At 46.6% G+C, this 18,581-nt stretch overlaps 1 protein-coding gene across 2 annotated transcripts in view; it reads left to right on the top strand.

Moving 5' to 3' along the window:
• LOC112562013 (matrix metalloproteinase-2-like) overlaps window positions 1-18,581 on the top strand; it is a 138,168-nt gene that overhangs the window by 63,065 nt on the left and 56,522 nt on the right. The window contains exon 1 of one of the 2 annotated variants that reach the window (XM_025234964.1): window positions 11,952-14,289. The exons of the other annotated variant lie outside the window; for it this stretch is intronic. Within the exon in view, the coding sequence (XP_025090749.1) occupies window positions 13,762-14,289 (528 nt within the window). The 5' untranslated portion in view covers window positions 11,952-13,761. Of the gene's footprint in view, window positions 1-11,951; window positions 14,290-18,581 lie in introns of those variants that run through there. 2 annotated transcript variants of the gene reach the window in all.

Genomic DNA, 18,581 nt, shown 5'->3' with positions numbered 1-18,581 from the left:
GCTATCGAAAAAAACCTAACAAAAATATTTAAATGCTTAATACACGCCAAAAGTACTACAAAAATAAAGTTTGACGGAACTGTATCAAGATCATCAGTTTTAGCATTTGAATGTGGCTTGTAATCATCTGCAAATATTGTATATAATGCGAAATTCACTGCATTCTCGAAATGTCAGAGAACTCACATTGTTAAATTGGAAACAGGAAACTAATATTGAATTGAAAACCTCCTTTGTAACAGTGTCAGGCGGATTGTTAGTTCTTGTTCAGAGATGTGTGTCAGCAACCTCTTGACACACTGAATAACGGATGTTCATTTCCGGAACCACCTTTGAAACTAGCATCCACGACTAACATTCTTAGGTCAGAGGACTGAACCTCTGGTGCAGAGACCGCTCAGCCGACTTCGGTGCATCACGCCTGAGTGAAATGCTTTCTCCTGGACACTAGACCTTAGAACATCGCTACAAGTTGAGGAGACAAAGTAGTTACAATTTCAGATGAAAGACAACAATATCAACATCAATCAGTCTGGTGGCCTCATGCGACATTTTTTTTAAAAATGTATAATCTCATTTATGAGGCCAGTAAGGGGTAGGAATATCTATAGGAGAGAACAGTGTCTGTAACCTTTGCCCTTTCAGATCTCACAAAGTCTTGCAGCAGGATGTCGAGAAGTGGGTGGCTGGAAGAAAGGTCCGCGACTCTTGCGGCAGTGGGTCACCAGTGCCACGTACGCTTGGTGTTGGTACGGCCAGGGGACTGACAGGGACAAGTGGTTGGGCGGGACAACACTTTTTTTTTTCCTAAGGGGCTTTGACCTACCGTGCGGCCGCACGGAGCGCGCTGGGAACCGTGGTCATTAGCCCTAGTGGACCAGGAGACGTGCACTTGGCGCCTTATCTGTACTCACACAGGTCACAGAATTTATGAATGAATGCAGGATAAGTCGAGTCACAATTTGGGGTTGGACCATTCTTTCCTTTCTCTGTCCCCTATTTCTCTCTCTTTGTCAGTCCACCACGCTCAAAAACTGGCACCCACGCGCGCACGTGTACACACACACATTATATATATAAAGACATCGCTGTGTGAAAGTTTATTTTGAAGAAGAAGGGAGGGTAATGAGATAGTGTTTGTGGAGAAGGAAAGCGAGAGAGCATGAGCTATTTGAATTGTGAGTGGGTGTTTTCCGGTCAGATGCTGATGTTCTAAACTGGCATTTTAAGAGGCGATACTTAAGCGCAAGTGCTTTTGTTTTTTTGTTTTTTTCTTTTGTTTTCTGTATTTCTTTTCTCATTATTCCATTTTATTCGTCTTTTTCTTTCTTTGAATTATTTATTTCTCTGTCTTATTTTTCCTTTCTTCCGTGCTGTTTTCTTTCCCTCTTTTTTATCTTTGTACTTTTCTCTCCTATTGTTTCTTCATTTTTCTTTACTTTTTCTCTTTTCTTTCTTCTTTCCCTACTTTATTTTGTTATTTTCCTTTTTCGTGTTATATTTCATTTCTTCCTACTCTTGTCTGTCCCTGCTATCGGTATATCATTGCGGGTACTCGCGCAATGCTGCACGCCTGCTGTCGTCTCTCCTTCCCACCACCTCTTTCACTCTCGGTACCCGCTCTCACACCCCATCACCAGAGCAGGCACCAAGGCTGGCATTTGTAATCCTGCTGACGTGGCTCAACACTGGAGGTCTGCTGTGCATTTGGCTGCACCCCACTGCACGTGCACTCACACAGGGCGGGCTCGCGTGCACCAGCGTGTGTTTAGGGCGTGGTTAGTCGGTGGCGCAAAGACCTCGGGGGTCTGCGTCTTCCCGGCCATGTGTGACCTCTAACCCCGACACTTTGTTTTCACATTCACACGACCCTTGGAAACGCGTCCGTAGGAGTTGTGAAACTAAGTGGCGTTGGTAGAATGGCTTGGCATTATTCCTTATTTATTGGCAGTCAGAGCTGATATATCTGACATTAATTTCTGTGCGAACGTGGAAAATGACTGTTGATGCTTATGGGATCAATGGGTGTTTGAAGGAAAAAGAAGTGGTAGAAGCAGTCTTTTTATTGTTGAGATACGTGCTGTAATATCTGCGATTACGTTGGCCAGTCTTGTCGCAGTCTTATAGTTATTAAATATGTTGAATTAATTAATGAACTTTATTATTATTTTTTGCTGAGGTTGGGAAATTTGTTCCTTTTAAAAATTACTGAATATCGACAAAACTGCAGGAGGCCTTTGAACTGATATGTGTCTCTCCAACAATATTCGCTTCAATTATCGTTCTAAGCTAAGCCTTGTTATAAGAAAAGTTCTCCATTTCTGAAAGTGTGTTTAAAGAGACTCTTCAACTTAATAAAGCTCTCTTTGTTAATTCCTTGAAATAAATTTTCCATCATGAATTTCTAGCTAAATGTCTACGTAAATCTTGAGGTCTCTCAATAAACTTCCAACGTTCGTAGATACTAACTAAACTTGAAGCTAAATTTCTCTGTATAAACGTTGAAGTTCTTCTGACATAAACTTTCATCTAAATATCTTGATATATACCTTGACTTTCATATAAACCTTTGCTTAAACATCTCGCCATAACCTTGCAATGAAGATATCTACGTAAACCTTGACCTTAAGGTCTCTCTATAAACTGAAGGTTTTTACATACCTAAATCAATCTGAAACTAAAGGTCTTTACATAAGCATTGTACTAAATATCTTAACATAGTAAATTCTCTACATGTAAATGTATCGACATAAACCTTGCTTTCAGTGTGTGTACATAAACCATCCTCGTATCACATGGCACGTGACGCCCTGACTGCCCTAAAGACGGGCCGCCTGTGATGGCTGAGGGCAGAAACTCAAAGCGCTGCAAGATTTTCTGGTCGAAAGGGAAGGGGGAATATTTGTCCTTCTCACATTTCACACCGTTTCTGGAGCTGCATTTGTTTTTCTACACTTTTCATGCTTGGAAACAATGCCAGAACAAGTGTTGTGCTTGGAGCCAGGCTTTGCCGTGCGAGTGAGTTGTTATCTCCAGATTTGAGTGACAGACAATAAGGTCAACAAGTGACAACGTAGCCTCTGCACACGGCACACTTTCTGTAAAAAGATATTTAGAACCAGAAGACAGAAACACAGGCGCTGACGGCAAGGTTCTGTTTGGTTTATCGCTAAGAAACTGAGTTTTTCTATTTCTTCCTCTCTGTGTGTGAGAGAGAGAGAAAGAAAAAAAGAGTGTGTTTTTGTGTGAATGAATGGAATATATGTGTACATATTTAATCTATCGGTCGCTCCTTAGGGAAACATTAATAGACATTCGAAATATTACTTTTTATCAGTATTATTCCGACCCCCCCCCCCACCGCCACAACCACCACTACCTTCTTCAATAACTGAGTTTATCTCATATTTCCGTCAGTTTGTCTGACATCTTTTGCATTGTTCGAGGACATGATCAGTTCGTGAATCCAGGATCAAGGAAGAAAATGAATAAATCTCGTGACACAATTACCACTGTACACAATGCCAGACTGGTAGACAGGATTAAAGATTAGACTGAGTAAAGAATTGACAAAGTGAAGACAAGGACACCAGCGGACAGTATGATGGGTTATCCTGCTAGTACTGCCCCCATGCGGCAAGAAACTAATGACACGAACCTGCCGTAACAGCACTCTTGTCATCAGTGTGTGTGTGCGCGTGCAGAGACATCTTCATACTCGTTGTGCAGGCAGATGCTGCGGTCCGTGAGTCATCGGGTGGCTGTCGGGGTAGGAGCCCAGCGTGCCTCGCCTCCAGCACTCGGGTGAGTCACTGCGCCCTCGTCACTCTGCCGCCACCCGTGCACAAGCGGCGCCTACAATGTCAGTCCTTTGACGCCCTGCTGCAGGGGCAGTCTTTGATGTCAGTCCTTGGCGCCCTGCTGCAGGGGCAGCCTGTGATGTCAGTCCTTGACGCCCTGCCACAGGAACAGCCTGTGATGTCAGTCCTTGGCGCCCTGCTACAGGGGCAGCATATGATGTCAGTCATTGACGCCCTGCCCTGCTACAGGGGCAGCCTGTGATGTCAGTCCTTGACGCCCTGCCCTGCTACAGGGGCAGCCTGTGATGTCAGTCCTTGACGCCCTGCCCTGCTACAGGGGCAGCTTGTGATGTCGGTCCTTGACGCCCTGCTACAGGGGCAGCCTGTGATGTCAGTCCTTGACGCCCTGCTGCAGGGGCAGCCTGGCTGTGATATGTCCTTGAGGAAGTCAGTACTTGACACTGTGCCACAGGGGCAGCTTGTGATGTCAGTCCTTGACGCCATGCTACAGGGGCAGCCTGTGATGTCAGTCCTTGACGCACTGCTACAGGGACAGCCTGTGATGTCAGCCCATGACACCCTACTGCACGGACAGTTTATCACTCTGACGGCCAGAGAGTTCGAATCCAAGGTTATTCTTCCCCCGTTGTTCTTAACTCCTATCAATTATTGTGTTTTTTTCTACACTTGTCCATCTTTCCTTTTTCGGTTAAGTGGATGGGCACGTATGTGAATTTGGTGCTTAGGTGATCTGGGTGCCGCTACCTTTAGTTGTCACTAACGTGTAAGGTGCGCCGTAACGAAGCTCAATTGATCTACTGTGCGCTTGCAAGCGAGCGTGCAATTTTCTTGGTGCCGTTGAAGCGAAACTTCCTACATGAACAATCAAGATAGGGGTGGAAAGTATAGCGGGCAAGGTATGCCAGACATGCTGGAAATTCTAGAACTGGTTGGTGATTTAGCGAGACATCATCCAGCAACAGTGTGAGTCACTCTTAGAAGCCTGTATCTCGCCACTGCAGCAAAGACAGAGATTAACGACGGCACACACCCGTCCGTTAAGGGGTGTCTTTGTCGCCGACAGCGAGTCACTCCTGTTCAAGACAAACGCCGTAGTCGTCAGTGGGAGGTAGTCTCAGGATCTCGTCTGACCTTTGCCCAGTCTCAGTCCTCTCGAGGCTGACTAAACTGATGGGAATGACAATAAGGACAGGTTGCCATGGAGATGAAGTGGTAAAGTTTTTGATTAGACGATTAGTTTAATGTTAGGAGAAAACAGCACGGAAAATAGTGAAGTGGGATTATGTGACTTGGCCCTCATCTCTTTCTCTCACACGCATTAGCAGATGAAAATATACAGGACAGACAGACGAGCAAGCAGAAAACCAGAAAGGTAGGCAAACAAACAGGTAGCAGTCCGGCTTGAGAGACAAGGAAAGGGTCGATGTCTCCATGTTAGGTGGTGGACACCAACACTAACAGATACCTAAACCACTTCCTCGCAGATACACTATCGAATTTTCATGGTTTTAAATGCCAACATCTTCTACCAGAATCTCTCTTTCGCAAGGGCACGAGAGACAATTAGTTTTCTCAGAAAAGAAATGACTCATCTCACTATTCCTGTGGATTTGTTCCCTTCTTGTAAAAGTCTTAACAAGGCCCCACGTCTAATCAGGGCCGTCACCTCAGCTATTGTTGTCGGTGGTTTTACGTTTGGAAGTACATTTGCTAGAACATTAATCACGTGATCCGTTTGCTCTATCTTCCTCTCCTCCACCCCCCTTCACCAAATATGGAGACAAGACTTTCTCAAGTGAGAGACCCTACAGCCCTGTATCTCGTTCGTTGCCTCTACCCCACCCTTCTCCTTTCCATTCCAGATCTCGTCGTCTGCATGTAAACTTTGTTTCCGGTGAAGAGAGGCACAGCCATCAGCTCTAGACTGACACAATCTGGAGACATTCTAAAGGTATCTGTCGGGCTCTGTGGGTCCTTGCTAGGCAATAGACTGACATACTCTCAAGACACACAGGTATCTGTTGTATGTCCATCTTCCTCCTACTCGCCTCCCCTTTTATCATAGTATAACAGAGGGTTGGTCTCGTACTACATTGATATCACACGTCGATGCGCATTCTAGATTGCTTCTTTGTTGCTTAGGTTTTGGGCGTTAAACAACCGTTAGCCCGCCACCCGGAAAACGTGACGTCAGCAGAAGAACGATTTAAGTCATAAATAACAGTTGGTCTGTTAATCACCTACAACATCGATGACGTCACCATGTCTAACAGCTTTGGTGTCGTGTCACCGTGTTATTAATTTGTTATTTGAAAGACTCGTGTTCAATGCCATTTTACTGTGAACGCCATACCCTACCCGACGCTGTCCCGACACGGAGATCAAAGGGGCGGCTAATCTGAGGCCTGTTCGTTGCGCTGTAACAGACAGGGTTCAGGGGGTTATCGACCAGAAGGATGCAAGAACGCTTTACAGGCGCCAGACATGCACCGATACACAGACCATGCGTGTCCGACGCCGGCGAGGACGTAAAATCGACTGAAATCTTAGGAGGAACTGACGGAGATACCGAACTTTCTCCGTCTTCTCTCCCACCCCACCCCCATCCATTGTAACCAACCATTTAGAAGCAGAAGAAGGAAACGATCTGTCACAGCACACGGCATCTTTGTCGGAAGCACCGCTCACTGTGAGTACAGTCTCAGGGTATCTCAGACTAGACCTGTCTACATACACGTCAGGGCTTGTTTTCTTACGGCTTCGTCTTTGCTGCTAGAAGAAACGTCACTGTGACGGCTTTAAAGTTGCTCGGCAGGGCTCGCAAACACATCAGGATGTTTGGAGGTTTGTTTGTTTGATTGTTTGAAGATTTCTTAACTAGTTCATGCTCTTTGAACTAGCTAAAGGAGGCAGGTACCAGTCCCTACATATCTGTGGAAAAAAAAAGTGTTGCAGACAATTTATGTGAAATCTCTGCACGCATGCGTGTGCATCGAGGAAGTGTGACGTCACTTTTTTGCTTGGATGTTCTTCTTCTTCGATGAAGTTCATTCCGTGATTGTTACAGGTACTGGTTTCACCCTGAGCTGGTTCACCGCTTGTGATTATCTTAGAAGTCTTGAGAGAGAAACCTGCATATTAAACACAACAGTTTCGGTACAACAGTTGCTTTTCTGTCCCGTTGTTTGCCTCGTAGCCCCACGCCCCACCCTAGCTCCTGCGCCCCATTCTCTACAATTTCTCGTCATCAACTGTTTCTACTACTTCCTGATTCTACAGCTGCTCTACTTGTATTCCTCTGCCTCACTACAACTAGCAACATCTAAACTAGCACCTTTGTAATTAGAAAGGAGTAAAGGAGAGAGAGAGACTGATAAACAGGAAAGACAAGCAGACAAGAATGAGAGAGAGAGTGACAATTTTTTAATTCTTCTGCTGCCAGCGTGTTCGGTATTACTTGGAGTTTCTTCCCGCTTCTCGTTGTGAGTCAGCCAAGACGCTTCATTCAGAACTTCAAACCCAGCCCTGTCACATGGCCCGGAAACAACCAATCAAAAGAGCAGAGTTCACACCCCATCCGGTTCTGCTTAGGATGGTTGCACAACTGGGTTGTAAACAGGTTTTTTTATTTTAAAAAATTCTCAATTTAAGGAACCGGTGCTCATTAGCAAGTAAAAGACTGTGTTTGTGAGGTCGTTATTTATTCTTTATGCAAAAGATGTCCACGACTGGTCGAATAGCCCCGGTAAAGTGTGACAAATAATTATTTATTGCTGTACATTTTGTTGTCTATCAACTGATGCTGAATCTTGGAGTTAATTTAGCGCTCACGAAATTCTCCTGAGAAATGTTTCTGAAACAGATTTTTTTTTTCTTTTTTATTTCTGCAACTTTAGTCACTATTTGACTAGAAGAGGAATGAAGAGAAGAGTATAGGAACGTACAGAATAATGTAGAGATTAATGAAACAAATTTATTCACAAACCTCCGGCCTTTAAATATTTTTTACGGTCTGCTGTGTATCGAATAGTTTGACAATTTTATTTCTCGTCGCCTGCTGACGGCGGTGATCGTAAGATTGCTAGTTATTAAATTTTTAATTACATACGAATGTTTGTACATCACCAAACCGGTGTACAACTACACACAGACACACGTGTTAATGACTATTTATGCTCGTGATATCCGGCCCATTGCCTGTACAACCACACATACATGTAGGTATACACTTTCATAAGAACCACACACACACATACGATACATACAAAATGCCCACACGCGCAACCACGCACCATTTTAACTCTATTCAGAGGTGTGTTCAATTCTCCGCAGATGTTGCCCGTTCAAAACAAATTAATATTAATTAATTATTAATTTTTTTAATGGTTAAGCTCGTCCACACACATGCACGCGCGCTCATACCCATACTCCATAACTAGAAACTTGATGTGGTTCACCGTATCTAAAGCTCAGCAATTTGAAGTCGGAGCCCATCCCGCACCTTCATCTGCCGTGGACCCTGTCTGATAAATCAGGGTGCGCCTTAGCCACGCTCTGGACAAGTCGGGATACCTAACCGCTCTAGTACGGAAACTTGCTTTTAAAATACAGTAAAATAAATTTCATAGAAAAAAGATAAAGAAGTAGTGATATAATTATCTTGTTACTGCAAACAAGCAAGTAAAGTAAAAAAGCACATTCTGTCGCACAAAACTGTCGACCATTGCAGAAAAAAGATAATGTCTCTTTTTCAACCCACTCTGTTACCCAAGTCTTCTCTCTCTCTCACACACACACACAGAGAATAATTAAAACAATTAACTTTGAGAAATCGCAAAGCGGAACATCTTCTTTGATTACTGGTACATTTCCGTTCGGACGGTACTTTACGTCACTTCCTGTTGACTCATCAGCTGCCACAGCTCGCATATTGGATGAAAGAAACCTCGTACGAACCAATTGGTGCTATGATCCTCAAAATGGGGGAAAATAATTCTTCCAGAAACACGGGAAATAACCCTTACATCGCCTGCAGTCACGAACAGGCCGCACACAATGGCGGGACTGACTGTTACAGGTTGGCGGCATGACTCATGAATTTCAAGGATGACTGCTGTCGTAGGAAGTCGGTACTTTCATGCCTTCCTCTCCCACCTCCAAACCCCGAAGAAAAAAAAAAGATAGAAAGTCTCTTTACAGCTATGGTTTATGGTGAAGGGCTTTCTGAAAGGGACTTGCATTCTCGAGTATGTAACATTTTTACGCGACGGTCACATAAAAATTGGTCAGATGAACTTTCCTGCCTTATTGTGTGAAAAAATGGTTTAAAATGGGGAGGGATGTCAGGTAAATGATCCAACCAGCTAATATAAACTTACATTAAATGTAAATAAACCTTTCAACATACCTAGAGATCTTTAGCACACTTTACTGCATTTGGCTGTAAACATAGAAACCCACTCAAATTTTATATTTACATTTTAAAAAAAATCAGGGAAACGAGAGGAACAATATATACTGATACCTCTCTCCCCCCCCCCCCAAAAAAAAAATAGTTACAAAAATCGAGGGTTTCCCTGTCTTTAAATAAAATATAAAATAATTTCATGTTCTGAAAGCTTCGAGACAATATAAACAGAGGTTAACTATACAAATTGTAGTCAAATATAATCTTCATTAAACAATTGTAAATCACAAACGTATTTTAAAAATCTGTTAACATTAAGGTAAGGTAGCAGAACACAATAAAAGTGAAGCTACATCATGAACAGTATAGATACGTATCGTACACAAAATGAATGGTAATATAATATATAGGAACATCTGGATATATAATATTAGAGGTCTGAAATCCACCACTGAGAACTTGGCCTCATAGACCCTCTAAGAGACGGGGATAGCTGGAAATGAAACAATCAACAGTAATATACACCAGAGGCATTACGGAACAGGGACCCTCCTCTCACACTTACCTTACCGTCCCAAACGCGTTTTTTCCAATCAAAGGTTTTAATTCATTATCGGATGCTAATTCCCAAAATCTGAGTGAAAAACTTGGAAAAGCCTTTGTTCATCGAATTCTTACCAGAGTATAAGAAAGAGGCCAAGACCTAGTTTCCCTCCAAGTCACTAAAGTATGCTTGTTAAATGAATGGCGGTGTGTCTTTGCGGCCTCTCGCACTGACTGTGGGCCTTTGTGAGTCGCTAGAATATTAAAATATACATCAGTTCATGTGTGTCCTATTGAAATAAATTAATTGGAATTCCCTACGCGGTGTTTATAAGAAACTCCTGATAAAGCTGTGTTTGCTAATTTTCCAGTTTGAGCTTACTTCTTTATAAGTTCCGTCGATAGAAACTGCAGATGAAATGTCGCTAAATCCACAGGCTCGGGTAACACCTGGAGTCAGGAAGAATGGCACGCCTCCTTCACAAAGGAAAGAAAAGGTGGCTTGTCCTGACTTACCACCAAGCTGCTGCCACCTCACCTCGTTAATTAACTCCTTTGCGCCATCCATCTTCAGTTGGTGAGATCGAAGCGCATAAAGAGTTAAATTTTCGACGAACACGTGGGCCTGTCCCTGCGTGCAGTCCGCAAGATGGAGGTCACGTGACGGCGGAGCAGCAGGTGACGTCTTAAGATGGTGTGACGTATATGAGATTAATTGCTCGTTACGCCCTGCTCATGCATACCCCTAGCTGTTTAGCATTTCAGCTCATGCCAATGACGATTGTAATTTTGGGCTCGCATGCACACCCATACACTTCATTCACGCATTCAACACATGACTGTCACACACTCGGTCACGTTGGCAGATAACGCAATAACATATTGGTAGAAAGAAAAGCAAAGCAAAATAACACAACACGTTCAAAATTTAAGTTACTAATATTATTCACTTATTATACATTTTTGTTGCTAAGAAAAAAAGACTTTATATCTACGGAAATCTGCGATTGCCTTGGCGGGCCGGATTAAATGAATTCGAGGTCCGGACGTTTCCTACCCCTGGGTTAGAGTAGAAAGGTAGGGGACTTGTAAGAACGATAGTATACAAAGTAGATGCCCCCTTTCTTTCAGTTCCGTACTCTAACCAGGTAAAGGATACTGCGCGTTTTTTTTAAACCTCTCCAAGGGACGGCGGTTATGATCCGACACTCTAAAATAGTTTGGACATTGACGAAAGAGAATGAGTCAGATATATACATTTCTCTTCCTCTTTTCCGATCTCTCCCCATCTCAACTTTTCCCCCCTGCCTTCTTCCTACTCGTCTTTTATCTTCCTCTATTTCTTTTTCTCCATCTTTTCTTTCTCTCCTATCCACCCCCACACACGAATACACATATGCTGTGAGCTTGCATGTACCCGTCTATGTCGGTCGCGCCTGCCTTGTCTGTCTCATCTCACAACTCACGACAGCTGAAAAGGGTGGGTACCCGCAGTCTAAAGTATACAAGCAGGACCCCGCTATTCAGATCGTGACGATGTTTCACTAACGAGGTGACTGACAGTGCGCCCTTTGTCCCATCCCCTGCCTCTCCCAGTCCCATCAAATCAACAAAGGAGAATTTGGTGATGCTAGGAGTAGCTTAAAATGAATATCTCTCTACACTTCAACATGATGAGGGCCCCAGTATGTCACCAATGAAGTGATGATCGTGAAGTCATCGTAAGGTATACATAGTATAATGTAAAAATATATATTGAAGTGTAATATATACTACTCATCGTGGCGTTAATTCAAATCTACATATCCACAGGATCAAAAATAAACTTTTAGGGGAAAAAAGTATGGTTACACTGGGTTTCGAACCCTCACTCCCAGCAACACATGGCACCTGGCTATATATAGAGTATCGACAGCCACGTCTTTTCCCCTTTCATCCACCATCTGAAGCCAGCCAGCGTGGTAGGGTGACGTGAGCGACGATCGGGGTGGCCACACCAGCCGAGTGAGCGCGCGCTAGAGCGAGGCGAGAGAAAGCCTGACGCCGTGACGTCACACGTCTTGCTGCGCGTCCGACTTTCTCTCTCTCCCTCTGCAGCTTTCCGCCGGCTTCCCAAGCGTGCCTGCCGCGCAGCGCCGCATATCGAACGCTACCCCACCCCCAGTCCCTCCCACTTCCTCCTCAGTCTGGAGATGGTGGCAGGAAGCCGAGTGCTGGCTGGAACACGCGCCGAGGAAAGATAGAGAGAAAGAGAAGGGATGGCAAAGCGGCTTCTCGTCTGGAAGCGTAGCAACCGTGGTCAGTGCGGACGAGCGTGAGTGAAGGATACCCAGCCAGAAGGGAACGTCAGCACCCTAGGAGAACCCGATTTTCGTGCTGATGCAAGAAACCTTCACCCTCCACCCTGCCAGACAGGAAGTGTCGCTCTGGAACAAGAGACCAAACAACCCCGTCAGCATGCAGAGGCTGGGAGTGTTGTGAGCGACGTGCGCTCTGGCATGGTAGTACTGGCACTGCCTGCCTGCCTCCGTGTACAGTGGTGTTCACAGCCGCGTGTGAAACTTTCCCTCGCGCCTGCCTCCTACTGTAGTCCTCACCTCCGTCAGCCATAAACACCATACAGACGAACAAAGCGGGGCTTTTATCTCCTTTTTTTCTCCTACCTCCCACTGGTTTACATATGTGTGTGTATATATACACAGCGTGTACGTCACAAGAACACGTTTGTGTGCGTGTGTAGTGACAGCAGCAACGGGAGGTTCCGTGACACGTCAGCAACAGGAAACGTGCAACACGGAGAAGGAACATCATCGAGGTTTGTAATCAACGGTAGACGAGGTAGTAACTTGGCGGTGGGAGTGTCTGTCTTACCACGGTGGTAGGCCGGCTCGTCTTGTTACTGTTATCCCTACCCTCACCACCACCACCACCACCACCTTCACTCCCATCCTCGGGTGAGCAAAAAAAAAAAAAAGTCGATGTCCACAAGCTGTTGTACTTGCCTTGCTGATGACCTTCCCCGTGCGTGCGAGAACGCGTGTTGAGCATCGCACCGCCTGAATCTTCAACCCGGCCTCCTCTTCCTCCTTCCCTCTCTCCTCAAGTCCGAGAAGGGGGTTAGGGTTCAAGTCCTCGCGGGCGCGAGGCACGCACGCACGCACGCGCACGCACGCGAGTCACGTGGTCGGCGGTGCCAGATGTGGTCGGCGGCGGTGGCGAGTGTGATTACGTGTGCGAGGCGGACACTTGCCGGCGCAGGAGGACGAGCGAGCGAACGTTAGCCTGTGGCGGACCGCCTGGCTGGGAACCAGTCTCACGCTGATCCTCTGGAGCTAGTCGGTAGGCGGGGGGAGCAGCTGACGGACCCCGGTGAATGCTGGAGGAGACGGCGGATGCAAAACACTCTTTGGCGGCTGGCAGAGTGAGGCGAGAGACACAACCGTTTCAAGTAGTCGGTTGGGGTAGTCGCCGGCGGGTAGACAGCAGAAGGTAGGGCAACCTGCTCCGGCCTCCACCCCCATCCCTTGCACCTCCACCCGAGCAGAGAGCTAGTCCACAGCCAAGGTCGATCTGCGAAGCAGATAAGAAGGTAGTTGCGGACAAACGCTCACGTCTGGCGAGAATCCTGCCCTTCCCCACCCTGATTTCCTACCCTGCTTTCCTAGATAGACTTCTACGCTGACAGGATTTGAACCAGGCCGATGTGGAGTAGCCAGGAAAGGGTGCGACGTCTGAGACCACGACACGACCACAACATTCTGTCAGACTTCTGTCACACGATGCTGTCGACTGCTTAACCCTCACCCTCGCCACCCGTTCTGCTTGAGCCGACCCCTCACCCCAATCGTCGCTTCCTAATTGGCTTAAAATTCAACCAGGTGATTAGCAAGTTCAGACAAGTGATCGTATCGTATCTTGAAGAAGGACAAAAAGAGAGAAAAGAAGAAAAAGCGAGTGATAAGTCAGGAAAGCAACAACAGCGCAGTCGGAATGCTCGCATCAGTTCTGCTGTTGAAGACAGACCTCCGCCCACCTGTATCTGCAGGTACCATGCCTTCATCTACCTCCGCGATACGGGCGGTGCCAGCCTCCCGACTCCCATCGGATGATTCCCTCCGAGACAGCAACCTCCGTCGCCGCCACTTGCACCCCCAACACCATCGACACCACGCGCAGCAATGCACGGTAACAAAAACAGGAGAAACAACCACAGCATCAGCAAGAACATCATCATCAGATTCATCTTCGTGTTTGTGTCAGCTGACCAAAAACGCTAGCGGTGACGAAAACCGGGCCTCCCTTGACCGCCCCAACCCCTCCACCCCAACCTGCTGCAGAACTGCCTCGGCACCGTGCGGTCATCCTCCACGTAGTTCGTGCTTTTCCTCTTCCTCGTCGTCGTCGTCGGCGTGGTCACCCCTCGTTTTGTTGATACTTCTGACGTCACTAGGAGTAACGCTGGCGATGCCTTTGTCTGATAACGAGAAACACTACAGAGAACTGCAGTCCAGAGCCGTGGTGAGTGGCCGTCGCCTGTTTTTTCTGTTTGTTTTATTTTTTGTTTGTTGCTGCTTCAGTTTTTGTGTTGAGAGGTTGTCAAGGACCCAGCTGATGCAACGGCTATGTTCCAGAGCCACACACAGCTTGTGTCATCTTCCGCTTTTTGCCAAATGCGACAGTCACGATTTGTCCCTGGCGTCCAAGTGTCATGTCATGTCTTTTCCTCTTCGCCAGCACACGTTATGTCAGGGGACCTCCAAGTGTCATCATGCTGTCTCTTTACTGTTATTACCAGGCGAGAGTGCAGTGTCAGGTAGTCGAGAAAGTAGACGCGCAAAGGGAGAATCGATCTGGGGATGTCTGCTTACAGGGGAAGCCACCCTTTCTCATACCCGCTCCTACCCATCCCCATGCGTGTCACCACAAAAGCATTTTATGTCCTGCAAATGTAGGACAGTACTGATGTCAGTAGGGGTTTGGTTTTATGTTAATATCAAGAAGGCAGGAGGGAACCTCAGGACGAGATGAGATCAGTTTTGAGGTTTGGATTGTTGTTTTCCGTAGGTTGATGGGATGAGTGAAATTTTATGTAGTAGTGGTCTTACGCACAGGTTTTCCTGCGATTCCATATAATTGAGTTGTTTTTCTTGAGCTTTATTTCTGAGTAGAAATGTGCTTTTGATGCATCTCGACTTCACAAGCAAACTGTTTCCATATATACAGAAAAATACTGTACCTACATTCACAGACGCACGCACGAACACTGTCTGTATGCGTGTTACCGTTGATTTGTTTCTATCACATCGACAACATGTCAAAATTAATCTCTCCCGAAATATTGTACCAGGCACCAAGGAAGCGATTACATTTGCTGGGCCGGTGTGATGTTTTTTGTCCAACAACCCAGCTTCCGATGGCGCGGGTGCCTGCCACTCCGGGTAACCAACCAACAACACGAGTCCATGTGCCACTCTCTTATCTCTCGCCGTAGTTTCTGGCCTCCAGCACTAGGACTCGTGCCCCTTGCCACTGGCACAAGGCACAGCTGCAGTGGAAGCAGCAGCTCCCATGTCTGCAAGGCAAGTCTGCTTTTTGTCCCCCTGGAACGCCAGAAGCCAGAAGTCGGGTGCTCATGTTCAAAACTGGCGCGCGGGGATAAATACACAACACGCACGTGCACGCATCTGCGCCTAGTTGTTGTGTCGTCCTGGTTTCTAAAACCCGTACCAAGTCTCTTAAAAACGTGTGTACTTCAGTATTTGGTCATGTCAAAACAATAACCGCAATGTGTGTGTGGGTGTGCACCCGCCTAAAGTAGGGGTAGTGGGAGCATGAGAACCCTGCTGTTAGCACTTTCTTCTTACAGCGCAGACACAAACTATCAAATGTACTTCGGCTTTGATGCTAACAGGAAGAGAACACCCTTCCTCCTCCTCCCCATCCAAAAAAGAGAGAGAGAAGAGAAATAAGCAGTTACATGTATATGTGTGTCGAGACCTGCATCCTATGGGTCTGTGTGTGCTCACGCAGCAGACAGAAGGGAGTGTTGAGCTACACAAAGAAAAGTGTATTTCCCGGCCTGTTGAAACTGTATCGGCCCTTCCTACAGCAACTGATCCCTGGCCACTCTGTGTGTCGGGGAGGTCTGGTGGAGGTGGATGTCTCCTCCTTGTAGCACACGCCGCACCAATACAGACTTTGTGCACTGCCTATACAACATGCATTTGGCGCACCTCAGAAAATTACGGGCACGTGCATGGATGTGTCACTCTGACAATTGAGAAAGAGGAGAGCAAGCCACACTTGTTGCGAGCAGGACCCACAGTCAGTCCCACAAAACACTGAACTAACCGAGGTGAACTATGGAACTCATTGTGGACACTCGAGACCATTAAAACTGAAATTAGGGGTGATGGTGAGGTGGCCCCTGGTGTTGGCAATTCTCTCTCTAGAAAAGACAGATTGAGGTGGCAGTGTTAGGTTACTTCATTTCACTGGTGGAGAAATGTCATGCATTGCTTTAGTCTTGCTGGTATTGTTACTATTCAGAGACATTGACACAGTTTTGTGGACATTCGTACCCTACTGCCTAGAAAGTGGTACAGTCTTACTGATATCTTTTTTTTGTCCACAAATTCGTTCAGTCTTGCTGACATTGTTCAGACTTCGGTGCAGTCTGTCATCTACTACCTGCCAAACACTTCTTCCTTAATTTAGTCCTCACCTGCCTTGTCTAACATCTATCTTCTCTCGTCGTCACTCCACCCACCTGCTACTATCTTCTCTGTCAGAGATTTACTGCTCTATGTGTGTGCACACCACATCCAGAGCCACCACCACAACTGCAGAAGACATCACACACACAACCAGAAATAAAAACAAGTTTTCAGACATGGTCATGTGTGTCACGCCCCAGTTTCTTTATCGCTGTTTTATGTGAAGTCTGGGGAAGAGGGGGGAGGCAGTGGGTGTTCTTCCCGCTGTTGTTCTGTTGTGTTTCAAGAACAGGTTTTGTCTTGCAGAAGTGCCTGGCACCACGTTACCCGGCACAGGTCGCCGCTCCTAGCAGGTCCGCTGAGTTGTAGCCTGTAGAGTGTAGACTATCCCAGCCTCGTCCCCTACTGGCCCCAGTAGGACCGCCATCACTTGTAACATGTGAGAGGGGGGAGAGAGTGAGGGATGGAGCAGAGAACTGGAGCCCGACACACATACTGTATACACACGCTAGCCCAGATGGTGACACTTAGCAAGACCTAGCAAGTGCCGACATAATTCATGCACATTATCGGCCCTTAAGAATGATAATTGTACAGGACCAAGGCCATGGATACGGGAATAGCGTGCGTGTAGTGCAAGAGGCAGTCAGAGGCGAGGGGCTTGTAACTTCTCAAAATGTTGTCATTTGCACTGTTATTATTATTTGTTATTGAAAATATGCTCTTACAACAGCCTATCTGTTCCATTTGCTTTTGTAATGTTTCGAAAGTGTGGTAGGGTGGGGAAGTAATGATGCCAGAGGTTATTCCTATTGTATCACTGTAAAGTCTGTCACTTCTGTTGGCCAAGTACCTTGTGGTGTTGCGTTATGAGATGTTCCTATGTTCCTGGTGCATCTGACCAGGAAGCACCCTCCCCCCCCCACAACTAACTGACCGACAACCGACGTTTGACCCACAGCTTCGTGGCTTTCATTAACACCACGCACTCCATGCGCGTGCTTTGCGCACGTCTGTCTGTTGTCTCTGTTCTCTCGTCACTCACTCCACCCCCCCCCCTACCTACCCAATGCCCTCTCACCTCTCCCACACACTCCCTGGAGGCGCAAGGCCGGTCTGGACTCGGTGGATTGTGAAGTGGAGGAACTGGGGTGGTGGCCTTTCCTCATGCATGCGTTTATACATTCGCGCACACTTGCACGCATGCGCAAAAACAGGTGAGAAGGTTCAGGCACCCGACCCCAGGGGTCTCTGTGGGTTGTCTGGCAGGTAGACGGTGGGACACGCATTCTTCAGGCCGCGGCAGGAACTCGAGTGCTGAGTGCCCTCGGGTACAATGGAACGTGTGTTGAGTGCCGTATGTTGACGGTGGTGCATGTCCTGAATGGCCCGATTATACGCCAATAGCTTCTTGGGCCGTGTCCAACTTTGCCAGAAAAGAATCTCCACATCCTTTTTATAAAAAAGAGAATATTCTCTCCAAAAGATATTTTTATAGCTTATGGGCGAAAATAGAAAAACTGTGACCCTTTAAGAGAAAACAATAATAGATGACCCACCTGATAAACCGCCACTGCCAGACTGGCAGCACAGTCATGTTGGGGAAAATTGTAAAAAAAAAAACCCTGGCCTTTCTCCTGCAGCCGGGTCGTGATGGGTTTCACCTGGTGCTCACTTCACCTCATCTGGCACGGTAGCAGCGTATGGACAGGTGCGCTTGCACGAGAAGGGGAACGGGGTCTAGGAGTGAGGAGAGGGTGGGGTCTAGAATCTGTTTCTGGCTTCTGGCCCGTGTTTCGCTTGATGCTCGTACACGCAGGTGCACACATGCGCGCGAGCGCAAGCACACAAAATATGCAATCACGTGCAAAATATATGCCCCACCCCACCCCTCTCTCTTCTGTATTTTAACAAAGGCGGTTGAATTTTATCCCAAGATGTTGGTCTCCAGAAGAGTGTGCAAGGTGTGTGATGTCATCCGTGTAGCGTATCCACATGCTGTCAGACGGGGACGGATGGCTGCCCCGTGGCACTGATGCCCGTTGCTATGGCCTGCGGTATCGGTGAGCAGTGATCTTCACTCAGCTGCAGTCC

This window comes from Pomacea canaliculata, linkage group LG4 (assembly GCF_003073045.1).
Source record: "Pomacea canaliculata isolate SZHN2017 linkage group LG4, ASM307304v1, whole genome shotgun sequence".
Classification (NCBI taxonomy): Eukaryota; Metazoa; Mollusca; class Gastropoda; order Architaenioglossa; family Ampullariidae; genus Pomacea; species Pomacea canaliculata.
This window is presented reverse-complemented; position numbering and strand designations above follow the sequence as displayed.